Source organism: Antrostomus carolinensis, unplaced genomic scaffold, assembly GCF_000700745.2.
Source record: "Antrostomus carolinensis isolate BGI_N321 unplaced genomic scaffold, ASM70074v2 scaffold4663, whole genome shotgun sequence".
Classification (NCBI taxonomy): domain Eukaryota; kingdom Metazoa; phylum Chordata; class Aves; order Caprimulgiformes; family Caprimulgidae; genus Antrostomus; species Antrostomus carolinensis.
In genome coordinates, this window is record NW_010303071.1 from 55,669 (window position 1) to 80,106 (window position 24,438).

Here is a 24,438-nt window from a genome sequence, read left to right on the forward strand (position 1 = left end):
TCATAACAATGAGAAATTAGTTACAGCAATAATAAATATGCAAAGGAGCCAAAGACTGACAGAGTAATAATTGTATTTTTTTTGAGGCAAAAAATTCCCTTTTCAAATGAAGTCAGAGACCTGCTTTAAGGATTTAGAAATAAAACTGTATTTTTTTTGAGGCAAAAAAATTCCCTTTCCAAATGAAGTCACAGAGACCTGCTTTAAGGATTTAGAAATAAAAACAAACAAAATCTGTTTTATCTTACTCCACCACTAGAGCAAAAAGATTGAACCCAATTATTGTACATACTTGTAACGAAGAATTTTTTGGTGAAAGTACAGCTGTCAAAGGCGGCAATTTTCTCTTGCAGGACTACAACAAGTATCCTGAAAACACAGAAATGGAAGGCGTACTTTAAACATTAAATGCATTGGTTTAAAGATTCAATATCTAAATGTAATTATTTCAAAAGCATCAATATAAATTCTACAGTGATAAACTGCCAGGTTACCAATACATGGCAGTTATTGAGGATTCTCTCTCATCCCAACCACATAACCTTCATTTCAGGAAGTACACAGATCTGATACAGAACAACACAGCATATTTATGATATACCTCCTGCAGTAAAAGCTCCATTAAAAAGAAAGAATGGAATTGCAAGGATCCTGAATTACTTTCAATGACTCAAATAACAATCAAATCAACAATCTGTAGAACACAAGCTAAATTTGAAATAATCCCATTGCCCACCTCATTGCAAATTTATTAAACCATCTTATTAAACCATGTTATTTACTAAAAGCTGCATTTTTTTCATACCAAGAAGATCAGCACCCAACTGAGAAGCAGAATTTGTGTCAATTAGCAAAATTACAGGTGTATATTTATGTATTCACTTGTACACATACACACTTTTATTGTAAAATATCTGTTCATTACTTGAAACAAAAAACAAAAGCCATGTGATAACTATGCATGAATCACCATCCTGTCTAAACAAACAAGAGGCCAAAGATGCAAATTTGCAAAGTGAAGCACCTCAAAAGCTTTATAACTAGGATACATCATCTCCTACACTGATGACTTCCCAAAACCAAGTTTTCAGACACTTGAAATGAAAGAATCACGTGGGAAGCCAATAAATAAACAGATAAAATCTACCAGCTCTCTGGAACATTTAGCAAAATGACATAATTAATTAAAAATCTGATTATTTTCTCATTAGGAAGAATGTGAGACACTATTTTTTATAATTAGCTGACAATATGGAGCATTATTAAATGCTGTTCTCATAGTTTTAATAGTAAAGATACAATGTGGCAAAAAATTAATTGCATCCTTCAATGATGAAAATACACACTCAATGCTTCATCTAAAAATTATGATAGCATATTACAGTATAGAATAATGTCTAAAAAGATGATGAATCACATCAGTCTTGACAAATATCCTCGGGTCTAAACGGTGATGCTTCTCTCCCATCAGGGTGAAAGTCAGCCATTAAATCATCTTTTTTTTCCTCCTGTTTTTAATTGTTTAGCCACAACAGCAGCCCCTTCTTATCCTATGAGAGCTTAGAATCTGTAAGACTGGTGAAAGACTACACTAAAATCAAAATACATACCTTACCCACATGCTTGCTGATGTTTTCAGATGTATAAATACATTTTGAGTCACGATTTCCACCTACAAAACTGTACTAATGCTCCTCCAACAGGCATGAGTTATGTGTCTGCTTCTTTATTTTGCTATTATTTTTACCAACACATTTGACAAATGACGTAGATTGCATCTGTAATTCCCAAGATGACTCCTGAAGTTTTTTTCAATAGACTGGTTTGACACCAGTCACTTTCTGCCTGGCTGATACACAAGCTGATTAAAGCAAGAAGCTCTGTTTCGTATCTCAGATTCTTTCAGGATGCTCAGGTTTATAACATCTCGTCCTAGGATTTTGTCACTGCTCTAATTATCAGTATGCCTCTATCTAGAAATGAGGAGAGGCACAAATCCTTGGAAGGAAGGTAGAAATCAATGGAAATTTTCAGCCAAAAGTCTTTCATACCCACAGATTTGCAGACCTAGACTGGGAAGCACACACACACTGCCAGAGCAAGCAGCTTGCTTGTCAAAAGAAGAGGGCAGGACACGTAACACAGCAAGGCAGATTCAGATGTTTAAGTCATACAAGAAATTAAGGTAGGGTTTCTTATTTGCTTGTAGCTCTCTCATGAAATAGATGCTTCTCCACCCCCTTCTCAATTTTTAAAAGTTATAAACTCTGCATATAAAATCAATATTAGTTTTGGACCAAACAGTAGTTTTAGTTAAGCGACATATCTTTCAATTGCTTAAACTGCAGGACAATAAACAAAAGAAAATGTATCAGTTCAAACTTCTTCCACAAGGCCTAAAAGCAAGTTAAGCAATGAAGAGTGAAAAGACTTTGAATGCACGTGCGAGTGTAAAGTATATATAGAAAATCTATGTATATTTGATGATAATATTTCCCAATCCTGTAGATTTTTGTTTTCGACTCTTTCAAGTTGTATTGTCTTTCTGCATAAATGAAACCTACAAGATGGATTATTCTACAATATAAATACATAAATAATAAACAGTATTCCCTTCTTCTGCAACTCAAGCTTTACTTTAAACTCAAGTTTTGGACTCTGTTAGTCTATAGTACGCTTAACGCACCATTAGCACTGCACTTGGCCACATTTAATGTATTTTCAATCTGAAATAGTGAGCTTTCCTTGGATAATAACAGAATCTGATACGTTCCAGAAAAGCAGCTACCCTGGATACAGCCACACAGCTTTGAAGTAGCTTTTCCATTTTTACCACTTAGGAAAAGAAACATTAGCACCTGGAAAGACTTTTTAGTTGGGAGAGACTTTGAATGATGATTTGCCTTTTGACTGTTTTTACAATTGGATTTTTCTTCTGCTAGGAGGCCAGGCTGGAAAGATTTACTATCATCACACTGTACACAAGAGAACTTTAAATTTTTCAAGGGACAGTTGCACAGATAAGTACTGAACTCCTTCTGACAGCTTTTAAAGGAACAGTGACCTATTCATAGCACATAACTTTGACTCAACCACTTCAGGGAAATTCTTTTTTGATATAACAATCATACCCACATCCTACAGTAGGAAGATTGACAGGGATTAAAAAAAAAACAAACCACAAAACAATACCATCTTTTACTTCTTTAAATATTCATACTATCAAGATATTCTCATTATTACATTAGTTGTGGTATTAAAGGTGTTTGTTCAGTAGTACTACTTGTGATGTTGTATACTACTTATAACGTAGTCACTAATGTTCATATTTTGATGGTACAATGACAGACAAATGTCTGTTTAACAAAATCTTCGTGGCTTCTAGGGTTAGGTTTTTTATATCCTTTTTTCCCCTCCAATCTCCAATACCACTAAGTTCCCTTAGTTGCATGAGTTGATATTCTTCAAATGCACACCCATATTCTCCTTCATTCATGAATCGTACTCCACGACTTCCATAAGGTACCTCAAGACATACAACAACCAGTAACAGTAGGGACTGGGTGGGAGGAAGCATCAAAGCAAGCAGCACGATCATGGACTTAGACCAACATCACTACATCCAATTCTCACATCAGGAGAGCCAAGGGATCATCAATACCCTCATGTAGGGATCTTGGGTTTTTTCTTCTGTCTTAAAAAGATGCAATAAAGTACAAGAGTGTTTGGTTTTGTGTGGCTTGGAGAGATGAAGATCTGAAGTTAATTCAGAAAACTCTCAATTCTATGGAAACCAGGTATTTTCAACCTGATGCTCAGCCTTCCAAACCATTTGCTCTCAGAAATTAGGTGACATTATCCCAGCTAAAAGATGCTGCTTTGTTATTTGACTCACAGGAACGTTATTTCCTGTAAACCACGGAGTGCACACAAGGAATTTTTTGGATGTGCAGGAAGGCAATATATCTGCTGGAACAATAGAAAACAAAGAAAAGAAACGAACTCTAGTGCTCTATACTGTTTAAACTCTCGATGATCCCATTTGTGCAGCTGTAGGTGGACGACAGAGGATTCCAACGATTCCTGCTCACCCTCATCACAACTGAAAAAAGCTTAAATGATTTCAGATGCAAAATGTTTTGAGCTTCTTAAATGAAAGTCATTGGAGAAGCATATTGTCGTACTCAAACTGAAATATTTCTTGAGAAACAGAGAACCAAAGCTATGCTTACAGGAAGACAAAATAATAATCAGGTAGCACATACACCAGAAATTGTATTCATTACTGAAGTTTTACATGCCCTAACACAGCAAGAACGTAAACACCCTTACCTTTTATTGCAATGCAGATCATAAATAGGAGTTTTGAACTGTATTGACTTGACCATCTCTCCTGTTCGCAAAGAATAAAGGTCCACACAACAGTAAGGTGGGCTTGTGCTAAAATGAATAAAAAAAGATTTTAATGCAAAGAAGGATTTCTTGCAAAATTATTTTTAAATTATTTCAGCCTCCCTCTTTTATTTAGCACACTAAATGGAAGATCCAGCATTATGAGTAGAATGCTGGAGAACAAAAAGGTCAACATAAGCTTTCTACACTAAGAGAAGGTGTGATTAAAACTGAATTATGATATCCACAATGGTCAAGAACCTGTATTGTGCAAATAATGATTAAGCACTTACTTCTTCACAAGTAAGACTCTGGAACATCAGATGTAAGCAGCAAAATACAAGCTGTTTGATAGGCATGAAGTTTAAGACTACACTCTAGTTCTTTACAAAATATCCCACACAGAAACGCTTTCCTAAAGGGAATACTTGCTTCACTCTATGCAACAGCTGAACCATTTGACTTGATTTGATAGAGACACTTTACACAGAATTTACATTACATCTCTGATGGACTTTTGTTTGAACTATATAGATCTTTTCAACTGCTTTGTGTCACTTTTATCATTTTAATATAAATAAAACTCTAAGGCCATTTCTTAATAAAAAGGCTTGCTTTCTTTTGAGCAGGAGAAAGTGCTGAGTGTTCCGATAGGGTTGAGGAAGGTAGTGGTGGAAACCATTTTACAAGCTGAGGAGAGGCTTTGATGTGGCAGTTCTTTTCCATAACACCTTTTTTCCCCTCCAAGAACACATTAAAATGTTGGCTACTTCTCGGTCAGCGAATATGAAGCAGCACAAATTGCCAGCTGTACAAACATATACTAAGTATTGGTAAAGGAGGGTGTTTCCCCCTGCCCATATCTGTTTTATTTTACAGAGTTTAACACAATTCCTGACACAACACTTGCTTGTCTTTTGGATCTGCTCAAGCTGCTCAAGAATTTTCTGGAGAACCAGAGTACAAATACCAACTGTTTATCTCAAATGTCTCAAGATAATAAAATGGTACATACAATCAGTAATCAGCAGAGAAACAATATATGCACAGAAAGACAACTGTCAAAAAAATTAATAGAAAGAAGAAGTTTTGACATTTTGCCTACTGAAATTCTTCCCAAAATACACATTTTTCTAGGCACATACCTAGGCTAATAACTAGAGGGTGCTATTCATTACTTTTAAGCACTTCAAAGGCCCTTCAAAACCACTTTTAAAACAGTGAGACCCAAGTCTAGTTACTTTACATTTGAAGCTCATTGCTGTTAGAAAATGCAGAAAACCACAGCGAGGTCTACGTACAAACTTTTTTTTTTATTTAAGCACATTTATTACCTAGAGGAAATTTTTATTTTGATAAAAGGGCACATAGACTCTTATTTCAAAACAGAAATCACAGAAGTCGATATAGCTAAAATTATATTAGCATAATCGATGCTGATTACTATTTCCATACAAGGCTGCGTTGAACAGTTCCATTTTGACTTGACATACAGCTAATTACACGATCACAACTCAAGAGGACGTACCTTCTAATACCTATTGCACCAACAAAATTCTGGGTAATAATCCTGTCACTCAAATGAGTAATTAAGATGATGTCATACCTTTCTCTTGGCCAATCATGGTAAGACCATTCTACCAATGCTTTTAGCCACACTGGCTAAAAAACAGTAATTTGAGTTCAAGTGCTAATAACAAAGTAGTAGTATACACAAGGTTGGAAGGACTCAAACTCTACCCAGCTCCAATTCAGAAGTCCTCTTTCAAAACGTTATCTTTCTTTTAATTCCATGGCAAACTGCAATCCGCTCAGAAATTAATATGCATGTGTGGGGTTTTTTGTTACTTTCTGAAATAAATACAAAGACAAAGTCAAATACATTTGAGGATGCAACTGATCAGCAGAAACAAATGGCAACAGCCAGAAAAAGTCCCACTTGTCCTTTCTTGTTCCACACAATGCTTGTGTTCCCGGCAGCACAGACCCTCAGCGTTATCACGAGTCTTCAGGTAGCCCCATTTTTCGGTTAAGTGCTTTATCCACCAACTATGACAGAAAAGGGTGGAAGCACAAGCGCTTGCTCTTTCTTTGGCAATCTTTTCAAAGGTGGAAAGGTAAAAAAAAAAAAGAAAAGCACAAACCAAAACCAAAAACTTCAATCACTAGAAAAGACTTAAAGACTTCTCTCTCTACCATTTCCTCTGGTTATTTCAGTTCTTCTCCCCGTTCAGAGTAACGGCTGTTACAAGTCTCATTTGCTACTGAGCACTCTCAATTCACGAGGCACAACATTTATTAAGTTACTGTTATTTAAATTTATAAACTCTACAGTAAAAGCTGTGTACCTAAAAGAGGAATGAGACAATGCTGAGATCCACACTGTCAAGTTCTTTTTTGATCAGGCCTCAGTAACAACTCAATAATTCGATAATATCCTTTCAACTTGTTGCAGATTTAAAAAAAAAAAAAAATCAAGAATTTTAATTTCATTGTTCAATAGAACCCCATCCAACAAGGACTCTCAAACACTGCAAAATCTCATTTCTTTTCTAAAGACGTTCTTTCTCAACCATCCTAAAAGTATGAGCTTTTTGAATGGTCTTTCTTTTCCCTCCTTCCTCAGCTAGCAGCAAGATCAATTCTTCCAGAACAGGAGAATGAGCATTATAGACACAGATCTAAGGATTCATTTCTCTGTCATAGCACTTAAAGACCAGTAAGAGTACCTTGATTAGCCTACACTACTCACAAGCAGTAATAAGAGCCATCCTTCTCTCCTCCATTTCAGTGCTGTTAAAAGCTCAGGTTCAGTGGTTCTGTGCACTTTCCTTTCCCAGTCTGATGTGCAGTGGATTCTATATTGACCCATTTTAGTGTAGGAAATCAACAGAAAAATAACACTTTGTCCTTTCTTTCTCCTCTAGTGGGAATTTTCCCCCAGGTTAATTCACCAGAAGGGCTCAGTGAAAGGTCTGACAAGCATGGAAGCAAGAAAGGAAGTAGAGGCACATGAACTGAGCAATAAAAGATGCACAATAGGGCTGGAAAGGCTAGAACTGGCTTGACATCACAGAGCTGCAGCACAACACAGCTTTTTCTGACACTTTATGACCTCCACTGAACTACTAATTCCCAATCTTCCTGAAACAGGGATTCAGGGTTTTCTATGGCCCACACTGCAGAGGAGTCTGACTCAATTACAGAGTTCCCTTTGAATTCTTACAAGTTAAAAATCTAGATTGAGTCCTGGATATAAAAACCTAGACACCCCCACTCCTTTTAACTCATTATTTAAAAAGAATTTGAACCCAAACCCACCAAGTTAACCTGTTTCAGGGACAGTGTAATGAACATTCATTTCATCAGAAGATCATCCAGACACTGTAAGTAAATGTGTCTGAAATGTATTAGTTGATGGCCTGTCCCAGGCTAAGCTAACAAACTACCATCCTTTGGGAGAAAATAAAACCAGGAGACTTCTGGCTAAGAAGCTTTTCTCCTGATAACTTGAAGGTTCATACGAGCCTCATGGATGGGAAGGGCTCCGATCGTATTTCAGTGTACCAGTGAGGATTATGGAAAGGGAAGAGATTAAGACAGGAATGTGAAAACACTGGTTTTTACAGTTTGGTGATAATATTAAGTCTGTCACAAATAAAATTCTTGCAAATCACTCCCAAAGATTATTGACAAATTTTTGTAATGTATTCTGATTGTTAAATAGCTGCCTGATGCAGAGATATCAACAACTGCTTTAAAGGTAATGGGCATAAATTCACCAATTACTTCAAAATGCCAGCATTAATAAATATCCAAATACAATCGGGTTCTTGTATCGTCTTCTGTTTGTAGCAGTGCAGGGACAGAAGAAAAATAACAGATGCCTTGTACAGCTGGCGCTCGACTACATCTGTGCTTATACATCCCGACATAACTATCACCTCTTCACAGCTTTGCTAGCTATGAGTCACACCATTTATAAAGGCTCTGTGTAAAATGTTTGCATACAGAGACAAACAGACTGTACCAAACACACACACTTCTTACACAAGGAAAAAAAAAAGGAGAAGACTGACGGAATCAACATGAGACCCAAATTTTCTGTGCCTAGAAAGGTTTTACTCTGCCTGCTCACAAGTGTTGACTTTGCTCCCTGCTGCCTCTCCCCACTCTGCCATGTGATGAACAACATCCCACTCAGAGAATGGGCATCAATTACAGAACAGCCTCATGAAAAAAAAGAAAATCAAAGTTTTAGGGGTGAAAACCTGAAATAGAGCTTTTGCTGAAAAAGCTGACCCTGGTGGTCTCTGACTGTTTCTAAAAAATATAATTATTAGTGTACGTGTTACTGCACTGCATGTTTCCAGACTTACCTTCCATTCCACTACAGCCAGACTAGTACCACTCTTGGTTATTCTCATGTATTCCTCTCGTGATGCTTTATTTGTTTGCATGCAATTCACAATAATCTTTTTTTTCAAGCCCAGCAGACCCAACATAGAAAACAGCCTTATTTTTAATTACTTTTGGTGCCTTTAAGAAGAGGTAAAAATATTAAAACTTATACTAAGATCATGCTCAAAAAAACTCCAATAGTACAATAAACTCTTACTAGGCCCAGCTTTAACAACTTGTGGCATTAAAAAGAAATAAAAATTAAAATAACAAAAAAGACTAGATGTTTCTGTAAATATTAAGTTGATGGGTGCCTTAAATGGAATATAGCTTCAAAACTTATTTTACAAGAGATAGCTTATTTCATTGTCAGGTCAGAAGGGACCATGACATCACCTAGACTTCCTGTCTAATGCAGGCCATTAAGTTTCACCTAGATTTCTATTCTTATACCCAGCTCAAATGCTTTAAAAGCAGTTCAGCCCTGGCACTGAGCAGCATGTCACATACAGAAAACAGGAGAGAGAAAAGTGACAGCAAATCCAAGGAACTGACTGGGCAAGGTCTGCTCAAATAATCTGTACAGCAAGCTACTCCAGAAAGGTTTTGAAAAATTACTACTCTACAACACATCGGATCTACCAATCAGTTAGTGGTAGGGATGAGGAGGATCCCGACACTGACAGAAATACAAGTTTCTAAACAGCAGTGCAGTGGTTAAGGTTATCCAGTAATCTGTTCTAGCTGTGGCCACTCTCTGATGCTTCACAGAAGGGGAAAAAAAGCAAACCAAAAGCAGAGTACACAGTACAGAGTTAATTAATTGTATATTGGAAAAATTCCTTCATGAACCTTTACACTGAAAAGTTGAAGCATGAGATTTGATTATGATCTTTGTAGTAATACTATTAGCATGTTGAGGCCACAAAGGCAATTCTGTTCTCCTCAAGGTCCCTGAAGAAGGTTTGCTCAGAGGAGCAGATTTCAATACCAGAAGGATCATCTCTTTCCAGGCCATGCGTAAAACATCCCAGAAGCTCAAAGAAATTATTTTTTACCAAGCAATCTAATCTTGTCTTAAAAGACTCTGAGCAACAATGACTCCTCTATTTTTATGATAAGTTATTCCAACATTTAGATTATTTTATTTTTAAGAAATTACTTGTTATTACAAGATGGAATTTGTACATACTCCATTTTTCAGCTTTTATGTTTCTGTCAACAACACAAAAAAGCTCACTGCATTCAGTTATCTTTGCCATAAGCCAATGAGCACCCAAAGCAATCCAGTCACTAACTAATCTGCAATAAACTGGAAAAGATTTTTTAAGGCTTAAGTTGTAAAGTTTATTTTCCAGCCCTAGCACATAGCTGCAGTCCTCCGAGCTCTCTTCGGTGCTCCAGTTTTCTCACCTTCTTTCTGAAGGATGCAGACCAGAATTATTTAGTCATTTATTATAATTTATTTATTATTATTTATTCCTTAAACAAGACTGCAGAAATACCTTTCATTAAGGCTTTCACCATCTAGTTCTTTAAAACTCCCTGGCTCTCTGCATCCCAACTTTTCACAACAAAAGCTTGAAAACCCAACTTTAAGTAATTTCCTTACTTTCATTCATGGCACTTAACAGACTCATTGAAAATCAGGAAAAGCAGAGTAAGATCTCTGAGAAAGTGACACTTCCCAAAAATGTCTGCGTAGCACTGACACACAAAGCAGCCGAGACATTTAAAGTGTACCACAAACTGCAAAAAACATGGAAACACTTAGTTTTAAATAAGAAAAACCTGCACCAATCTTAGACACATGTTACTAAATCTAATCCTTTAAATACAAGCGAGGAAATTATTTGATACAGCACTAAAATATTTGTGTTAAATACCAACAGATACAAACTTTCCTCTTGTATCTTCCTCAAATATTTTTATCAAGTCTATCAATCTACTACAAAAAGTTCTCTCTTATCCCTTTACCTCACCATCTTCATAGTCTCACAGGCATATATAACAAAAATATTTTCAAAAAGTCATCAACTCTGCAGAAATCATTTTGTTACAGGTAAACTACAAGTCTCAGCCAGAATACATACCAAAAGAAAAACACATTATTTGCTCATTTGTGGAAAGAAAAAAAAGATTCTGCCAAAACCACCACTAGACAAGAAGTAGCACAGCTCTGTGTGTGCACAACATGCAAGTAAACCACTAACTCCTTGAACAAAGGAAAGAGATAAAAGGTGAATCAATATGCATCAGTTCCTGTGCAGCATCCTATCAGGTGGGCAGAACAGAGGTGCACAGAACTGGGAATAGAGGTACCACTCCTTTTTTCAAATCCTTAAAAAAGATCAAAACAATACCTAAAGCGTTGATCCCTACATCTTACCAATGCTAATGTTTAAAAAATTGCGTTCATCATTTCCCCTCCCACTTTTTTGATTTCAAGGTTAGTAGTATTTTGCCTCTGTAGTTTCATAAGCAAGGCATTATGAAACAACAAACCTTTGGAAGAGATTTAAGAATTTTTAGTAAAAAGCCAATTTTATGCCAAGCAACTGCTATGCTGTTTACTTCTATACTCTCTGTGTGGATAGCTAAGGTAATGAATTAACTTAATATTTAGAATTCACTGATTTTGAGGAGAAAAAATGAGTTGTTCAGTCTACACATAGTTCAGTCTCTTCTATTACAGAAGGCTACAAGCCTGTTTCTTCCATCAGATCATTTTATTTAAAAAAAAAAATAAAAAAATACCCTGTTTTCTGCTGGTCTCCAAGCCAGCTTCTTCCCCACTGTTTTATCCTTATTTATCGGTTCACTAGCTGATATTTGCTGTCAGTGTTAGATACACAGACTCCTGTGAAGTTGTTCTAATTACCATCCCATGAATCAGTTGTCAAGTGCTGCTTGTAAGTGGCAAGGCCAGCGCTCCCCTCCAGGAGATCAAGTGCATCCACTTACCATAACAATGGAGCAGAATGTACATACTACACACATGCACCACAAACAGTATTTATCACAGCGGCATGAACACACAAGACACTTCACAAAAACACACAGCAAAATAAAAAAAGTCTCAATTCAAAAGGTTTGTTATCCAAAAAGCACTAGAGGAGGAACAGAGGTGGTCAGGGAAAAAAGGAGACTGTGATGCATTAATAACGCAGCAAGTAAGATGTTGGAACGCAGGATTTACTACTGACTCATCACCAGACAGGACATCAGAACTTTAGGAGATAACACAGAAGTTTCGTACCTGTGAAAAACAGCTGCCAGCCCATTTTTAAAGTTCGGATCTGAAAATTTCAGACACATTTCATATGCTCAAAGCAAAGTACTACGGGCCCAACCTGCAGTTATGTTAAACTGTGTAGTTCCAGATGTTGTTATTTCTTTTTAAAAGGTATCAAAAGCAGCCCTTAGCTACAAGCACTAAATAGAAAGTTTTCTCCTAAATATATTTAAGAATGTTCATCTTGTTGATAAGTACAAAACGATCACATGTGAGAAATTCAGTTGGGAAAAAAAAAAAATCTATTATCAGCAAATTCATCTGGAAATTAATATCGCTTTCTCTAACAAAAAGCATGCGTACTACTCTTCTAGCATAAAATACTGCTTCTTTTTATTTAAAGAGATCAGAATACATATGAATTATCAAAGGAATAAGCCTCCAAAACAAAATAGAAAGCATATAACAGATTTTAAACTGTTTTCAGTTTAATTTGAAAGCGCAACACAGCTACACTTACTTATGCTACTAAGAGATAAACATGGAAAAAGAGAAGGATGGGAACAAAGCTTTAATATAAAACAAGTGTCCACATAAAAGCTACTTAGTTGGGCGTTTTTTTTCAAACAAATTAAAAAAATAACATTAAAAACAGACTGATGACTGTAGGGAGATCTACCACTCTATAAACGTGCTTTGCACATTCATTTAAAAAAACCAAACTAGAACAAAGATTAATTAATTGTTCCTAGCATTTTACTTAAAATAGAAAAATCGATCAGAACAAGTATAATTACATTTAAGAGATGTTTCTGTGGACAAAGAGCATTATCTCTTTCATCAGAAAATATTTTAAAAGTATATCAAGTGTTTATAGGTGATACAATAGAGTTACCTGAATTGAGTACCCAGGACACCAAACTTGCTGTTCAAGCACTTTCAGGATATCTATTCATGTAATTTTATGATGTTTTTCCTGTACAATGAATCAAAATGCTGATCCACAGACTCCTGCCATCCCTTCATATATGGACTTAACCACGGCTGAAGTCAAGCTATTTCCACTGCCCAGTCTGGACAGGATCATACACTAAACTTGTGTTTAGCTGGATACCAACAGAATCGGACCTCTCTGCTGCGGCCTCTGCAACCACCCACCCACTCCCTGCAGTTCACTACAGCTCTGACAGCAGGAAAGATGCAGCAAAACTCCTGTCACCCAGGGCACAGGAAAAGACCCAGCTATTGAAAGAGCAGACAGTTCTACGTGAAATAAATGAAGATTAACACATTCATTTCAATGTAGCCAGAAGGCAGCCTACTAAAGAGCAATGCAGCTCGGTACTTCCTCACCAGTTTTGCACGTTGCCATCATCTGTAACTTTGGGTGATCATTCAAATGCCACAGCTGATACAATGAGGTTACTCTCCATCATATGCCATAGTTCCTACGACAGCCAAACCCCTGACTGAATACTGAACGGAAAGTTGTTTCCACTCTTGGGGCTGTATGGGGGAAGAATCTGAAAATACAAATTCTTTTGACAATCCTGGAACAGATGTTTTGAACTAATGGAGTTCATGGATTTTTTTCAGTTCTGAGTACTTCTGACAACCATTATGTCCACTTCTGTTTAATCAAATCAATAACTCCTTTGCTTCCTACCTGTAGTAGAGGTGTCAGAAAGACTGTGTTGTACATCAACAAGAGGAGGAAAATTTAAGACTCTGTTTTCTCACCATATTGGTATTATCGTAACAGATACTACAAGAACAGTACCATCAGTAAAAAGAGAAAAATAAAAAGGAATGGGAATCCTTCAAAACATTAAATGCTTAGCAACCTCCAAATCACTCTTCAGCTTTGGCAGCAGATGGCTCTTCCTCCATTCTGCGTTACCAGAGCACGTAACATGTTTCTACAATTGTGTTTTCTGCCCATAACAACATTACTCATTCTCGTCATCAATCTAAATTTGTTTTCTTTTAAATTTCAAAATGCAAGAAGCTAAATAAGGCCACACAACAGCCAACAACCGACCTTTACATACCGCAGCATGTTGTACGCTGTTGCTCCATTCTATGGCATGTGGCATGCCTGTCGCTGAAGTGTAAAATATAGCACAAGCTGGCTTTTCAGCTGTGGCACGCTTTTGCACAGAGACTAGAGTGTGACACACTTTCCACTTCACTGAGACATACCACATGTTACAAAACATAGCTGTCCCATCATATTTCCAGTTAGTTAATATAGGGAGATTAGCGGCATCTCAAGAGATTTGTTTATCTACAAGGCTCACTTGGCCATAGCTATCGCTGAGGAAAAGTACATCTGGAGCTCCACTTTTCAGATCACAATCAATTTTTTCGGTATATTCTTGACCAGATTTTCTTCTTGTACGTAACCAGTCCTTTAATACAAAAGTCATAAACCTGCACTGGTTATCCTTGATTGTTCTATGAACATATGCTTAACTGGAAAAATTTCTGTAAGTCTTGGAAAGCATAAGTAAAGATTAACTTCTGAGTAGATTACAACTGCATTTCTGTTGTACCTCTGTAAAAGACTAATCTCTCTATGATCAGCTGATTAAGCTTTCCTCCAAAAACACAGAATGAAATAAACTTAAAAGTTGTCCTGTCCTCCTCCTTACTGTCAAATGAAACAGAATTCACCACTGTAATGCATACATGCAATTTCTGTTGTAACAAATGCTACACCAATCTTCAAGATTACACAAGACAGACCAAAATCAAAACTGTGTAAACTTTTTGCCTATCAAGAGACAGATGCATGTCAGAGCTTAATAGAAAAATATCATATTTCTGGGAGCACAGCACTAAGAGCAAATTGATACTGAAATATCTCTGCTCCAGTCAAATTTCATCAAGCACGTGTAGAACACAAAGAGAGCATTTTGTGGAGCCACTTACAGCCTTATAGCCACAGCTAGCCCTAAATTTTTATAAACTGCCAATACGTATAAAACTCCAAATCAAGACCACAGGTTTTTTCCTTCATTCCAGGCAATACTTATTGGCAACACCTTCTGATCAACAGCATATCAGAAGACAGCGTAGTTAATATAGATGGTAGGTGATTACTGCACCATATGTACACTAATTCTATATATTTGAGTCATTATTTGTCACATTTAACAAAGACAGAATTGTACTAAAAGCTAAAACCAATCTGAACTGAGAGTGAACAGACAACTGAGAGTCATTCCTCTGAAGTTCACTTTAAAGTTTCTTCAAAAACCTAGACCAAATCCCTGCTCAGCTATTGTGTCATGTTCCTCTGCAGTCTGTGTCTGTTAAAGGTCCCAGCTTGAGTGTGACTGAATACTCAATCAATATTTTAAAAGTGTTTTTACCTGCAACTGTTAACATGGCAAAAGTATTAGAAACAACCAAATATTTTATCCTGTTGATTCTTGTAACAAATTTCTTTAGATGTCAGACTTTTTTTATTTTTCCTTTTCTGTGCTTTGCCTTATGATTCATGGCTCTGACAGACCTACTGGCATCTTCTCATCTTGCATGTAATCACCAACACCAAAGGCCAAATGAAGCAAGCAGCTCCACGCCCGCCTGCCCCATCATCCCAGCCCCCATGAAAAACCACTCTTTGGAGTCAACATTAAAGACAAAACCCTGTACCAACCTGTTTTATCCGAAATAGGTTTGCCATTGGTGTCAGTAACAACATAAGCAGAAACTAATGGGATTGTGCAACACTTCATCACCTCTGCATTAAGTAGCTTCTCTGCCTCAAACTGCATGACAGCAAGACATCTTTCAGTTGCTCACAAGTCTACTAAAACTTAATTGTTTATATGCTAGTCTACGGCTCAAATTACACTTTTGGAGAAGCTTGAAAACAATTCCATTTCCAAGAAAGAATTAGAGGATTTTAGAGTGCAGATGACTGAAGCTGAGCAGACATAAGCTTAGATCTTATGGTTAAGGCACTTGAAAAGTGCTGTTAACAACAAAGCCTCTGTGAGGTTCTGGTCACATCAGGTAGGCCAAAACTCTCACAAGTGCCCATTAATTATACGTTCTTATGTCTTCCTTGATTTAATTTATGATTTGACATAGCAGACCATGATCTTTAGCTGCGCAGAATACTGTAATTCTGAAAACAATTACTCTGAACAAGGGAGCAAAATGAACAGCCTGCTTTTTTTTAACCTGGCCTTAAGGATGAGATCCTATATGAATTGTTTAACATCCAAAAAAAAAAGCATTACTGGATCACTTTTCATAAAATTTGGAGAGATTTCATAGTTAAATGTGGCTGATATTTCCAAGAGGAATTACAATTGCTAAGGAAAGGCTCACAGAAATTCTGCATTCTCACCAGAGATACAGCCACCTAATACAGCAGGTGATGAAATGGGATATATGGTCCTTCACACTGCACAGGCAAAATGGATTAAAACTTTTAGTGTTATTTCATTAATGCCTTGTTGATAAAACAAGATAATTATACTGTACAAATATTCTATTAATAATTTAAATCACAATTAATTTCAAAAATAAGTTTGTGAGCAACCAGCCAAATATGCAGTAAGGGGTCTCCTCAGGTAATATTCTGAATATAATACCTAGTCAAAATGTAAAGAAAGGATGAATTAAGCAAAACCTTTTAAGAATATGCCTTACAGCTTTTTCACAAAGAAGGAGCCTTCTAAATCTCTATTTTTAATCACTGAAGAAAAGCTTACTGTATTAAGCATGTTAAATTATTTTTAGATTTAAAATTTTAAAGCTAACAAAACATATTCATTCTCCTTCAAAAACCAAATCAGAACTAGAGAAAAATAATAATTACATCAGATTTTTAAATGGATACTACTTATTGCATTTTAATTGTCTTTTTCCTCATTTCAGAGATTTAAAAGAATCTAAGCCATACATGAATGCTTGAGCTCAGCAAACTCCCTTGACTTTTCCTCTGTATATTAAATATTATTGAAGGAAACAAAAAAAGAAAAAGGATAAGAAAGACTCTAGGAGAGAGAGACCACTGTAAGAGAGAAAATGGCATTTACTAACAGATGCAAAGTTCAAATGCCATCAAGTCGTAGTGAATTACACCAACGGCAGCAATTGTGTAACAATACACGTACAAGGGCTGTAAGTTAATGCAGTTTGTAATCTGCTGCTCAAACTATGAGCCTGAAGTGACAGTCATTATTTGGGAAAAAACATTAAACAGCATCTTCTTTGAATTGAGTGCATCAGTATCACTGTGTTCTGACAGTGTTAGAATCCTCAGAGAAAAAGAGAGCAACTTAAATCATCCTGAAATTTCTTACTATTTTCCAGTGTACTTTAAATCCTTCTTACAGTATATAACATTTAAATAACCCTAAAACATGTAAGAAAAGAAAATATAATCCTCAACTGTTCTCTGGGTCTATGTCACATTGATTTATAACAGTTATTTCTAAGACAGACAAAAACACACAGATGCAAACAATTACTCTATTTTTGTAGGCAACAAGTGAGGTGGGTGGTAACTGAGAAATTTTGAAAAATCCTGTCACAATATTCCGTTTTTTCTTAAGCAACCCTCATCACACAACAAACGCTCGCCACATCAGAGACTTTCCAGGGCCTGAAGGGCCGCTTTGATTCCAGACCGCTGCAGGCATTAGCGGGGACGTAATTAGGGTAAAAAGTTCAACCACAGTTCCATGTCTAGAGTGCTGCCAGAAATAAATTTCCTCTCATTCACTGGTTTCTACTGTACCCTCCCTGAGAAACATATTGAAAACACATTTATCTTTGTAGAGTTTGTTCCTCTTCTAATTAACTTTATAGCGTTTACAGTATTTAATAATTTAAAGTGGAATTTAAAGTGGCCCTGGAACCAGCAGCTTTGCCTGTAATGGCGCTGTGCATTATCTTTTCCCTGTAGTGCGTCTTTTGACAAGTTACTCAAGGAAGGTATGTGCTCCAGCTGGTTTTATCTGCCTGTGCATTTAGCAAACGGCTACTTCCTTCCCTCCATCTCCTCCTCGTATCATTACACGCACGGGAGGCTGGAACAGCAGTAAAATGAAACTATGCCTCGGCTCGGAAATCTGCTCTCCCAAACCTCCAGCTATCCCAAGGATCGCTTAGGAAAGGTTTATCTTTTTACAGCTTAATAAATCAAAGTTTTAGAAGGTCAAAACTACCCACAGTTCTCACCAACTGGTCAAAGTTTGACCCTAAATACTCGTTTTCTTCCTTCCAGTTTTGATCCAAGATTAACAGTTTATTATAGTTCAGATGTTATTTCTTACCATAGTTCACTCAGAGAAACATTTGATACAGCAGAAGAACACCAGATCTTTCCTACCCTTGGTATTTACAAGTGGAAACACTACCTTATTCCATTAAAGATGTACCTCCTAGCATTTCAATTTGAGAAAATTTACAGAATTACAGTAAAATAGTTGAAGTACATTAACATAAATATAGAAGCAAGTTACAAGGAAAAACTGTGGGATCCAAAGAGCTCCTCTTAAAACGAAGAACTCCCTTCCTTGTCTGGCAAAGTCACTAGGTAATGCTAAAATCCAGTCTCCAGTTCTAAGCGTCTGTGGCTTTTAATGTTTAAATTTAGCACATAACAATCAAATCCAACATTGCTAAAAGAGAATTTAAACTACTTTATTCAGGGGCTGCATCTCTCAGGATCTTAAAAGCTACCACACAACCTGTTAAGACTAAACTGATTTTTCCTACAACAACAGAGATGATAATGTTTCTCATGTGCTAGAACGGAAGGAAATCTTTGCAAGGCAGTTGATAGGACGGCACACTTTGCAGTTAATGATGCTTTACAGCTTTTCAACAGCACGAGAGCCTCTGGGATACAATCCCTCAAAGATAACAGAAAGGAGAGCGCTTTACCCAACTTAAAAGGTTCTACTATACTTTTTAGAACAAAAACAATCAAGTTTGCTCTCCAGAAATTTAAATTTCTGCATCCTTGACAGTCTTCAAAAAATAAGACAAGGGAGAAAAAGTATGACCAAATTTTGCATAGTCTTCAATAAAAGACCACAAATATTTAACAAACTTCAAGAAATCTATTTCATGGTGTCCAATACAATTGAAAATCATAACCATCTGTGCAATCCATTTTTATGTGTGACTTGAAAAAAAACACGCTGTATTTTATCTTGAGTGGATACACCCTTTGCACACTTAATTACACGACTCAGTCCCTGGCGTAGCCGGGTGAGTCCATGGCATAACCACGGCATCTGCACTGGCATTCCAGTAAAAATATTCCAGGGAGAGTTACTCTGAGCAGTGTGAGAACTGTGAACAAGAACTTCATTCATCATAGCTAATTTCCTTCTCTTGGGTGATCCTTCCAGAAATTTTTGCTGTTTGTCTCTGACAAATCACTTCACAGCTAGCTAATTTTAAACATTAAAAGCCACAGACACTTAGAACTGGAGACTGGATTTTAGCATTACCTAGTGACTTTGCCAGACAAGGAAGGGAGTCACGTGATTTTAAAATATTAATTTGAGAAAATATTAACGCTTTATTTGTTTCTATTCTTACTCACGTAAAGCTGCTTTCTACGTAAACCTTCACACTCCCATAAACACGTTCCCGAGTTAAACCTTGCATTGAGGTTAGTAGGTTTTAATCTACAGTAGCCCTGTTAATAAAGTATGTTTCCTGAAAATCTGCTGCCAATTGATTTGCCTTGTAAACTGATCAGCAGGAGAAAAAAAAAAAGGCTGGCTAGCCAAAGTTATACATTTTGTTTGCTCCAACTACTCCTCCTTCTTTAACTTGCCCCTATTTCCTTTCTCCTCCCATGATTAAAAAAGATTACCTCTTGCTTCTCATGCCCTTAAATGACCTCCATCCAATTCTTCAAGTCATCCAAAATTTTCCATCACTTGACGTCATTAAATTAATATATCTTTCTAAAAATACATGCTAGAAACCTAACACAGGCCACAGGCTGGCTGCACAGGCTACTGATTGAGGTCCTTTATTCTCCATAATTTAGAAGGCTGGAAAGTCTACGGGCCTCATACTCTTACCTTTTCATCTTCTATAACTGGTATTTCAATTAGCCATACTCATATACTCTCTGACTATACATGCCTACAGAAGATTTTGGCACCTGTATTTGGCTATTTGGACAAAAGACAAATGCACCAAAGTGTCAAACACTTTTTGTAACGATGGCTTAGAGATCTGGGTTGCATTTCAGGAGATCTTCAAGCTTTTTTTATTTTTTTTCCTCCCCTATCTCCTGTTGAATGGTTCATTAACAGAAGGTGAAATATTGCTATCCAGAAACGTGGCTGTTGGGACAAATCATTTCTAGGATTTCTGTCTTTGTTTTGCTCTGTTAAAAGCAGGATGGGCAACAGAATAAAGCATTATAGCAAGCGAGTGAGACCACAGTTCATTGCTAACCTGCCTTAGCAGCAAAGCTAACTTGAGAAATGCCATCCTCTGCGCTCACTCCAACCTTCATACTACAACTGCCTACCACTCTCAGTTGCACCTTGCAATTCTGCATGCAATTGTTCATAAAGCAGATGACTGGAATAATCTGTATCATTAAAAAAATAAAATTGAAGCATTATTATCTACTTGGATTATTTCTGTCATCCCCTTTGCCGTACGATTCTACGACCCACTGAAGTGACACAGCCCAGGGACACAGAAAGCAGCAGCGCAGAGGCAGCAGCACAAGCAGGTGAGGTGAGTAGGAATTCTAAGTTGTCTTTGCTGCTGCTAGTCAGTGAATCACAGAACTACAGTCTAAAGCCCACTCTGCTGTAAGCCCAGAGCTGATACAATCCTTTAGCTAGGCTGGTACACGTTTCATTACAAGAAGTTTGTTGTCTACATATGATAAACTGCCTAGTTAATAAGGACAACAAAAAGAAAAACAAAGAAAAAATCTTTAGAGTAGAAACAAAGTTTGGTAACTCGTAATTAAGCATGACGGGGTGAACATTTGAGTCATCAGAACACTTGGCATTTGAAGAAAGATCGATACTAGAGTTTAAAGTATTTAAAGTGCTCTGTACTCAGGAGAGGTGGTTTCATATGTAAGATACTGCAACAACTCATCTCTCTCTTCCCTGACCCCTTCTCCTTCCTCTGCACCTACACACACTTTTTTTTCTTTTTCTTTCTTTTTTCTTTTTTCCCTTTTTTTTTAAAAACAAAACAAAACAAAACACCTCCTGGCATGATCACTTCTGTTTTGTTAGCTTTCTATAATGATTACTGAAAGGGAGATTTGCAATTACTCTCAAAACCATAATTTTTTTTCTTAATAATCTAAAATAAAACAAAATTATACTGGTCAATTTCCCCTTAAATATCTCCATTAGATAAAATGAAGCATTTACTTAAAGATTTTTGTACATTTACGTATGAGCAGAACAAAAAGTACATCTACTGTATTTTGGACCTCTTTGGTGTATTTGAAGGTGTTCTACAGATCCACTATGCTCCAAACCATGGTTTCAACAACCCATATGGGGAAAAGAAATATATTTCCATTTAACATAATTGGTCCTACCTAGTTATCTTTAAACTGAGTAGTTGGGAACAGCACACAGTGACTGGTTCTGCCACGTGGTTTTGTGGCCATCACTATTACTTTGTTTCAGAGGGAAAAAAATAAAATTCTCTGTTCACCACCTAGAAAATTCATTAATCTGTACCAAAACCTATCAATTCATTTCGTGCGTGTATAAAAATTTATCTTCTCACTCAGAACAAAGTAAACATGCCTCTACAAAGCTTCACAAAAACAAGAATTTATGCAGATGCTCTTTCCTTTTTGGTTTTCCTTTAATTTGCAAATCTTGTAATCTAAGACTGAAGTTGACTGAACCAACATCTAAACCAGCAGAGTAATATCAGCCAAAACACACAATCTGTTTCCCATTTATGTGTCAAGACTGCATCCTTTTTAGGGGCTGAGAAAACTATTGTTTTGAAAAGATTATACAGTGAAACCATGCTAGACATTTCAGTCACTTTACTAGATGGAAAATTTGACTGTTCAAACACAAAAATGTGTGCACCAAAAGCTAGTCAGAAACTCAGATACAAGGCAAAACTTTAGAAAATGCAAATTTCATTTTCCCTGGTAAAATACCCACTGTGGGGAATACAAGGATTGAGATCAGTAGGAAATCTCCCTCTACAGAACTTTTACATTAAGCAGGTGCCAAAAATTAATTTCAAAGTGCAAAGTGTAAAATTTTAGATACACTAAAATTACTTTTTAAAGCAGTCTCTCAAATGTGGCGCTCTCAAAGAAATTAAGATTTAAAATTAAGAAATATTAAAGTGATGGTTAAGACCTCACTAATGATTTTCAAAGGAAAATATGTTTTATCAGCATCAGTTAAATCAACGTCAACTGTATTAGGTCACGTTACAAAAGAGATGCAACCCACATGCCATGTTATGCAGAAGCTGATTTCTAAGTTAATTCATTGCTAAATCTTTGGGAGACTTATTAATTCATTACTACTTGACAATTCTTTGGATTCCAGAGTGACAAGTGTTCTACATTTAAAAGAATACCTTTTTATTGTATTTCCTTCATTATAGTGTATTTACTTTAGAGCTAAAGAAAAAGAGAATTTCCTGATGGTAACCACTAATGCAGACGAGTGGTCAGAGCCAGGAAATCCTGGCTGCTAGCTTGAACATGTCAATATCTCATTGATATAGTCCTAAAAGATAAAATACTATTAAATACTATTATTATACGACAGTGCAGTGGATCTAGATAGAACTATATTCTATCAGATTGGTTTCCCCTTTCAAAAAGTGACAACCTGCTGTCCCAATGAAGAGGTGGATAAGGGCAGGGGGGCTGTGCTGGCAGAACTGGTTTGGACATTGGCTCCATTGTCATAACCATGTCCAAACTCATTCAGTTTATATTAAAGAACGACAATGTAGTTTAATGTATCAGCATCACAGATGGTGTGTTGGAAGTCTTGGATTTCACTTCTGGATCTGCTTTGGACTAGTCGCCTTTGAGAAAATCATTCAGTCTTTTAGACATTCTGTTTACGAATGGGAAATATTTTAGTGTCAGTGCTACATCATTTCACTGATTATTCCACCTGCCATTGCAGTCGACAGAACAGACCCCCTATTCCCTGCACAATTTCAGTTGTGAGCTGACAGCTGCAGTATTTCATGCCATAGCCAGCATAATCTCCAAAGTAGGTGAGGAGATGACTGTAGTAAAAATATCAAGTGCTTTGAAATAAATCCTCTAGAATAAATGTAGTATTTTCTTCAGATATATGGATTAAACAAGGGGGTTTTTTATCTGTCCACAACCACTGAGATATACAGGAAACGATGTTCAGCACAAAACCTCAAGTTAAGAGCAGAACCAAAATTGTAATTCAGGTTCAGAGGCCATTCATGACACAGCTATTTTAACGTTCTACACAAATTCTTTTGTATGTGTAACAATCAGTATAGAAATGTAATCAAATGATCTATGAATGTAACAGAAGAAAAACCAAGTGTGACACTTGAGCCAATTTAAAAGGAACATGACTCCAGGTGAGGGCAAACTATCAAAGAACTAAACCAAAAGCTATTGACAAAAATCGGTAATTTGCAAGGACTCTCTGAAAAGTAACTTGCAATGAGCAGTAAACGTAGAGAAGTGTTTCAGAATTTTCTGCTGAAGGTTCACCACCATGAGCAAACTGGTTCTTTGTTAAACAGGTAAAAAAAGGAGCCTGTAAGCACAGTCTCCTTACTCTAACTTCGTGCTAGTCTTCTGGTCACAGTGGAAAGCCTGACTTAAATTCTTTTATTTGCAGATATTTAACTACTGATAAGTAGTAACACAAACATAACCATTTATTCTCAAAACATATGAGCTTTTTTTTTGTAGAAAAGCAGAAACTACCAATAATCTCTGAAGTATTTCCCATCAACTGAAGAATACAGTAACATAATGATAACAACAATCCTCCTAGTTTGTTCATTTCGCAGATACCTCAGCTTCTAAAGCAAAGCTACAAAGGAAATGGTTTTTTGCATTCAACATACCTTTTACATATATAAATACACTGTTTGGATTAAGACAGAAACTCCTAAAAGGGCAGTATGCACATCACCAGCTACATGCACTCTTATTTACACAAAGTTATTTGTGAGATTACATACAATTACGGCAGCACAAAGGAGAAGAGGCACTATAAACAGTTTTGGGTTGAAAACACATCAATAGAAAGACATTTCACTCCTCTACCCTACATGATTTTTATTTTAAACATTTAAGACAGGCAACATTAATACTCTAGTTTAACACAGCAATAATACATCCAGAGACTTGACAGTCTTCCTCCACACCCAGA

At 36.5% G+C, this 24,438-nt stretch overlaps 1 protein-coding gene across 1 annotated transcript in view; it reads right to left on the reverse strand.

Annotated features, from left to right (window-relative positions):
- LOC104521846 (breast carcinoma-amplified sequence 3) overlaps positions 1-24,438 on the reverse strand; it is a gene marked incomplete at its 3' end in the record, with an annotated part of 98,332 nt that overhangs the window by 49,316 nt on the left and 24,578 nt on the right. Inside the window, exons 7-8 of the mRNA XM_010163964.1 lie at positions 4,333-4,440; positions 293-369 (exon numbers count right to left, since the gene is read on the reverse strand). Of these exons, the coding sequence (XP_010162266.1) occupies positions 293-369; positions 4,333-4,440 (185 nt within the window). The remainder of the gene's footprint in view (positions 1-292; positions 370-4,332; positions 4,441-24,438) is intronic.